Raw genomic sequence first — 7,017 nt, 5'->3', positions numbered from 1 at the left:
GATTATATTATAACTTAATATATTCTAATGCATATAAGATAGGTGTCTTACTATTTTCCTCTAATAAATATCTACCTACCCTATAACTAGTCGAATGCATATAATTCGATTCACGTATTGCATAGGTGGCATCCCCTTTCTTATCGAGCTTCGGTAGCGCCTGGCGGAGCTCATCGGCTTTATCATCCTGTTCCAAATTGTACTCATTAGCTGCCTGATCCAAGGGCGGCGCATAAGGTATCTCTCACGTTGACTGTTCTGTTCATCTGGCCTGGTGAAGGGGACAACTTGTCGGCACGTGCGATGTTTGTGCGGTTGTTCATACCCTCACTTCGAATAGGTTCTGAATCGGGAAGCTTGGCGTTGTCCAGCCCGGAATTCGGGTGGCTGAACTTGGCCTTTTTGGGAAGTCTGGTCTTTTGACGTTCCATGTCCGACCTCCTCTTAGATCCATGGGGCGCGGTACTAGAAAACGAATCTTCGGAATTAAGAGAGCTTTCTCCATGACTTTTGGGTCTGACGACTGGTACTCCGGGAACAGACGTTGGGCCATTCGGGACTACCGATTTGTCAGGTCTAAGGTTGGTCGGTCAGCATTCAACTTCGTGAAGTCCTTGGCCGTGTCATGGTAGTCTCATACCTATCGATTCTTGAAAAACCGAAATCGGAGAAGATAGTTTCATCCGGATCAAATGAAGTGAAAGCAGATATTTCTGGAGAGCCTGGGTTGAGACTCAGTATCTGCCCTTGATCGGTAGCAAAGAGTATGTGATAGCTAGCCGATCGATCCAACACTACTGTCTGAGAGAGATCATGAATCCAAGAAGGATCGATGCATGATGGCATAGTGAATTCGTTTGGATTATCTGCACAGAGAGGGCTAATCAATGAAGGATACTCAGCTTGCAGGTCGAGCTGTGGTTCCAAATATTGAAAGGGCGGTAGTAGAAAAGGATTTGATAGATGATCGGCGCATAGTGATTCTGCACCACAATTATTTTGGATACGAGGCATTGTGAGATGTCGTTGACAGAAAAGAGAACAGATTGATCGAAATTTTGTAAATTCTGGGCAGTGATAGATATTTATTCCGTTCGCCATGGTCTTCAGGGGTTCAGGAGACAAGGATACAGGTATGGGGGATAGCATGCACTTAACAGGTGGTAATTACGGGTTTCTCTTAACCAGTGCTGGAGATGGCGAAGGGGATGGGTTATGTGGGGCCGGAATGATGATCGAGCAGTGACAACTACCAATCCCGTTCAGGGACGGGGACAAGCCTAGGACTTACGACTGATGGTTTCTGCCGGCAAGTCCTTCTTACACAACATATCGTGCAGAATCACGCATGAAAGTATAAGGAGAATTCAATTAATAACCACAAGGTGCCAGTGACATGGATTGTATCTCAATGGATGTCCAACTACACCAATCAAGGATGCGAGTGTGAGGCACTGTCCGGACTACCGTCAAGTTTGTATGATAGTAACTCAAGGCCGGCGGCTCATGAGGCTGTGTAGATGTGCGCCAGTAACCGGTAAAAGAAACCTCTTTTGGCAAGGAATCCTGGTAAGAAGATTGTCAGGTCTTTAAAACTGTTTTTTTGGCATCACGGTGGGCGTCAAACTTTATGGTCAGCACAACACTAGACCTGACTCCGCTGTCTCTTCTCATCCAACAAAGTCTATTGTGAAACTTCGGATATCTCGTGGATGATGTGATGATGTTGAACTGAGACCTCGTATGCAATCAAGTCTCGCTCACCCATATCGTCGAAGTGCAGCCTCTTGCAGAGCCGAATCCTCACTTTACGCCAAGTCAGTCTCGAGATCAGGGCCCGGCTCAAAGATTCCGAGCTTCAGTCGGGTTTGATTTCTGTGGGCCTCATGAGTCTCAGGGACGTTATGTCGTGCCGTCCTAAGTACATGTAAGTTTGAAGCAGTAGGTGGATATGGTGATTGAAAGTAGTTGCGTGAATTTCAAATGTAGGAGCGCACCACACAAGTCACATGCCATACTTGAGCAGGGGACTAATGTGAGAAAAAAGGCAAGTAGATAGAGGACCTAGTGGCCTAAGTGTTGCTATGCACAATCAATCTTGTCAATACCGATAGTTCGAGTCAGGGGTATAATGAAGCTGCAGGGGGTTAGCCGCTTTAAAAAAGTAACGGGTGGGCGACCTTTTCTAAGAATGATAAGCTGCTTCTCATACATCTCACGCATCTCACGCTCTGTTCTCTTCTATACCTACTGTCACTACTGTATTCTTCTGCATTTCTTCGCAGTCAACCCTTCAAACGATCGCACAGCTATGACTTCCAGCCAGCCATCCGAAATCTCGTGGACTTCACCCATGGAGCATCTATGCCCTGGTCAAGTCAATATATCTTTTCATGCCAACCCGACGGCAATGGATCCAGATGCCAGTTGTTGTCTTCAAAGTACTCAAAATGCTGGTCAAGATCTACGCTCAACCCAAGGTTGCAAGACCTCTCAAAGTTCGATTGAGTCTGCGCAATTGCTGCAGTTGGAAGCGAAGATGGAGAAGTTGGGCAGAGATATTCGCATACTCAAGCGCCTTGTTCGCCTGCAGAAGAAATCCAAATATCGCCACTTCAGACACAACCAAGCTCCAGTATATATTAAGAGTTTCTCACTCACTATAAACACCTAAACCAATACGCCAACGGCACCAAGGAATCGCATGGCCTACATTTATCATGCTCACAAGTAATCCCTGGTACTCCCAACGAAGAGGGTGCTGTAGATGAAGACAGGGTTGCCCAAATGGATTCAGAGGTCGACGGCAACTAGCATCCTTTTGGAAGTTGGCGGAAAGTGCTGTACCTATCCTTATGTCGTCGTAGGTAGAAAGTATGACGGCTTTGTGGCATCAGAAAAGAAGAATTTTGAAATAAGGCTACTTTTTCTGAATAACACAGCACAGTGTAGGACTTTGGGCTTGGGGCCTATTTTGCCTTTGTCATCCTTCCGAGTGCTCGGTGAGCTCGTCAGCCTTTAGAAACTACCAATGTTGGAGCCGAGTTGCTATCGCTTGGTAGGCACTTGAGCAGCTATAGAAGTTGTAAGCAAATGAAAGGGTAAAAGCCAGCATCTTGTGTCCCGGTTGGTACTCAAGTCCCAAATTTGAGCCTAGTTCATGGCTATTTGTTCCTTCGGCGCCTGCGGCCAGGTCCATTGTCTTCACGCTAAGCCATCGAATCCGGACTAGGGTTGCCCTATCCTGGTGCGTTTCCGTTTTCCAAACTGGATAGGTCTAACATCTCGACGCCTCTCCGAGTTAACAGAAGACCATGCTGCTTTAGTTCTTGCACCAGCCGTATCGCGTAGCTAGGCACTCGACTGAGAAAGTAGCTGACTGCCTAGCCTCTTGCTGGGCTTGAACAATGCAAAGAATAATAATGCATGAAATCGAAATAGTGAAGCAGTCCCGGATTTTGACGGAGGCAGCGCCGGATATCTTCGGTGAAGAGCGAAGAACCTAAGATCCTGTATAATTGAAGGAAAACTCCTGTATGGATTCGCGCACCCCAGCTCTAGAAGAGACTGGCGAGATGAATATCTGTGTAATCAACGGATAATACTGTCTGCAAGAGGGCATCCAGGAAATCTTTAAAATCACTGGCGGAAGATACCATGACATTTCCAAGACTTTATCTATCATAGCAGAGTAATTTCAGAAGCCTCTCTAAAGAGAGAATCTGCTGATTCTTCTGGGATGGTAATACCCGTTCCGTGGCAATTAAAAAGATAAGCTCTAATGTCTCGTTGATTTCCAGGGATCCCTGTAAAAGTAAAGAGCCCGAGTCTAGTAACTAAAGAATAGATAAAAATATATTATTACTGCAAAATCGTCGTATTGCAGGTAGCGCATGGGCGCCCAGTCCCAGTAAAGTTAGTATTATCGGTCCTTTCCTATGATAGACAGCCAACACCAAAGGAGTATATCCATATCCTAGGTCGGCATTGACGTCCACTCCATTCCACTCCACGATGATCCTTACCAAGCATGTCAGACCTTCTCGTATGCTTGCCTGGAATGCCTCCAAGTTTGGAGAACATAGGCCTCTCGAAGCGCCTCGCCGGACTATCAGCACAGCTGTTGTTTCTTGATGGTTAAGGATCGTTTCTATTAGTGGTGTCTTTCAGGTGAGATGCAGGCCCTCTTTGTCATCGATATCAAGACCCTGGTCGATGAGATAGCTAACGATATCATCCAATCCTCTCCGTGCGGCAAGATGAAGTGGCGAGAAGAGAGTTCCATCGATGCAATAAAAGGACAGAGGATGGGATTTCCTAGTGTCCTGGCATTTTATGAAATCGGCCCCTCCCTCTTTGGCAGCCGCGAGGATGCTTAATGCATTATGCTGGTCTCGGCAGTGGATAATAGTATAAAACACGGATGAGGATCCGTGGTTCATAATGCCATTTCTATATAGTATAGGGTTACAAATGCTGTAGAGCATGCGGCACGACTATGAGAGCAAAGCCTAACCACCAAGCGAGCATACCTTTGCGATTATACAGATAATCTCCGCAGGTAACAAGGAAATTATGCCAGGCCAACTGCTCTGTATTTCGCCATATCGGCCCAACTAAAAGTTTGCCTTTGAAATTTCGAATGCTGGGCATAGCTGCTGCGAACTTCGGGAAAGGAGAGGGTAAAGACATAAAGACGATGATGCCATTTTCAAAAGTAAAGAAGATACTGTGTATAAAAGGTTCAATGAATAGCCTTTGCAAAGCACAATTACGTAAGGAAATTATAGATTTAGCCGTAGCAGATGAAAGAAAAGCCTAAAAAAGCACGTCACTTTAGAGCACCAACGTTGGATGATAACATGTTTGCCGCCTGGGCAGCAACGGCAGTTAAGAAATAACATGTAGAGAAATTTAAGTTAAAAGTCCAGTCCGTATTTCTACTTCTAGCTTCTTTTCTAAACGACTCTTTAGGGTAGTTTACTGCAGTGAGATCCTATGCGCAACGTCCTTAAATGCAAGGTATTGTATGCTAGTTCAGTTAGCAAATTGATATTTTTAGTATATGCATAACTAGTACGACAGGTACGGCCTCTGGCATCTTTCGGCCCTAACAGCATAGGAGTGCCTTTGTGCTTGGCCATTAATAGCCCCTGTTAAGACCAACTTCTTCTGGCCATCTATCTCCTAGAAGATTTAACAAGTTCTAATCGAAAGATATATTCATCTATTAACGAATTTACATACATATTACATTAATACGCAGGTAGGTATAGTATATTTTAAGTTTAGAAATCAGAATAGGGAAGGATAGATAGGTTATATATTACGGTATTGTGCTATTATGCGGGAAGTTAAGGCCGCCACAGTATGTTTCTTTAGTCGCCGCATTTCAGATGATATGTATGCTACTAGCCAGGCCTAAAACTCAATATAAAGAGCTAGATAACCAGATGGCAAGTTATCTACTGAGCTTAAGCTTAATAATATTTCTTTATACTTTTTTAACCTCCTCGTTATAGCTATATTTTAGAGATAATATTACTCCTAAAAAAGGTGTTTTGCGCACCTATCTACTGTGGCCCTTAAGAAATGAGAGATGCTGTTATAAGAGAACTTGAGTTTTTAGAAAACCTTAAGCCTGTTCTATGGCTTATTGCCTCTATAGTCTTCTTAAATACGGATGGCTCTTTCTCTCTTAAAGTGATAGATAAAGGGTCCCTTAAAATAGGTATGCAGAAAGTATCTTCATTTATAGTCAATCTCTTTTACTCGCCAAGTCGAAAAGTCCCAGAAGAACAGCAGAGACTATACTATGCTCGGCGAAGACTACTAATCTCACTCCTGGCGTATACGTGGCTCTGGAGGAGACACAAGGTATTGGATAATCAGGATAACCCGGTGGCCTTTGAAGACAGGAGAGTCCTTGCACCTGAAGATATCCTTAAATTTCTTAAGGATACTCAGGTTCATACCGGGCGCTGTCGCTGTGAAAGTGTCATAGGTTTCTTAGAGAAAGTTCAGGAAGTGCCTTTACTTAAGGATACGTCTAAGTGGAATGCGATGGGGGTTACTGCATGTCTATGGTGGGATAAGTCACATGACTTACGCAAACATGACGTACACAAAGGCCCATGGTGCTCCTGTCGTCTTGAGAAGGCAAACCGGCTTGCAACGCTCGGTTTCGCCGGACCAGCAGTTGTAACAACGGCTGCAGCTGGTTTGGCTCAAGTACGCCTGCCATCTTACCACGAAGCATCTTGCCACGAGGATTGCCTACCACCTTATCATCCAAGCTTGCCCAATCGAGAGTCAAAATGCACTCTAAGAGAGTTAAGGACACTATAGTAGATAGCGAATTGTGGATAGTATGGAGACATAATGATATTGAGAGAATGGGATGTTAGGCAGAGACTAATTAGGGTATGGATGACTTGACGAGTCTACAGTAGGCATTGTATGTAAGCATTAGTGAATAGTATCCTATCGGTTGACATAAGCCGCTGGGCGAAATAAATTGTATTGTATTGTATTATAATGTCAAATAATAAAGGACGGTTGTATCTATCCTCCGTGCGTCTGACCCACAAAGTAGATAACTTACTTATGCCAACTACAGTATTACTCAAAGTTCCCATTCCTTCAAACGAATTCAATGTGTCTTATGTAGAATCTAAGCATCTAATGAAACTATGAGATTGTAACCGTAGGCTGCTGAATTGGTTCTGACCTACCTTTTGAGGACACTTATTATAAATCTCATCTCTTGGATATTCCGATACATCTCCATTTAGCCATACAAGAAAACGTGATATATACTTGCAGATTCATTAAATTCCATGTGATCTATGTTAGCATAATCCCATTGAATGCTAGGCCCTTTCTTTTGCGTGGATGAATGGCCTCTAGTATTAGTAATATCGCTCTTGGTAGCGAAACTTTTCTATGATCGAGTTTTTATGGCAATTAATACCCTCGGGACTTAATTAAAAAAGCTTCTTAAAAATAAAATAAGGG

The 7,017-nt window shown here is 43.9% G+C and overlaps 2 protein-coding genes across 2 annotated transcripts; both read right to left on the bottom strand.

Moving 5' to 3' along the window:
* Nucleotides 1-206: 206 nt before the first annotated feature.
* On the bottom strand, nucleotides 207-846 carry FOIG_04609 (uncharacterized protein; the record flags this gene model as incomplete). The annotated part of the gene is made up of 2 exons (XM_031202897.1): nucleotides 207-576; nucleotides 641-846. The coding sequence occupies 2 exons, from the start codon at nucleotides 844-846 to the stop codon at nucleotides 207-209; spliced, it is 576 nt and encodes a 191-aa protein (XP_031066476.1).
* A 3,320-nt stretch (nucleotides 847-4,166) lies between these two features.
* FOIG_04608 (uncharacterized protein) lies at nucleotides 4,167-6,458 on the bottom strand (the record flags this gene model as incomplete). Its single annotated transcript, XM_031202896.1, has 4 exons — nucleotides 6,250-6,458; nucleotides 6,125-6,211; nucleotides 5,843-5,987; nucleotides 4,167-4,452 (listed from the first exon to the last, which is right to left on the bottom strand). Exons 1-4 carry the CDS (start codon nucleotides 6,257-6,259, stop codon nucleotides 4,167-4,169), a joined length of 528 nt encoding a protein of 175 aa, XP_031066475.1. The 5' UTR covers nucleotides 6,260-6,458.
* Between the last annotated feature and the right edge of the window lie 559 nt (nucleotides 6,459-7,017).

The sequence above is a fragment of the Fusarium odoratissimum genome (assembly GCF_000260195.1).
Source record: "Fusarium odoratissimum NRRL 54006 unplaced genomic scaffold supercont1.6, whole genome shotgun sequence".
In the NCBI taxonomy this organism is placed as follows: Eukaryota; Fungi; Ascomycota; class Sordariomycetes; order Hypocreales; family Nectriaceae; genus Fusarium; species Fusarium odoratissimum.
The sequence above is the reverse complement of the archived record's forward strand: the minus strand, read 5'-3'. Positions and strand labels throughout refer to the sequence as shown.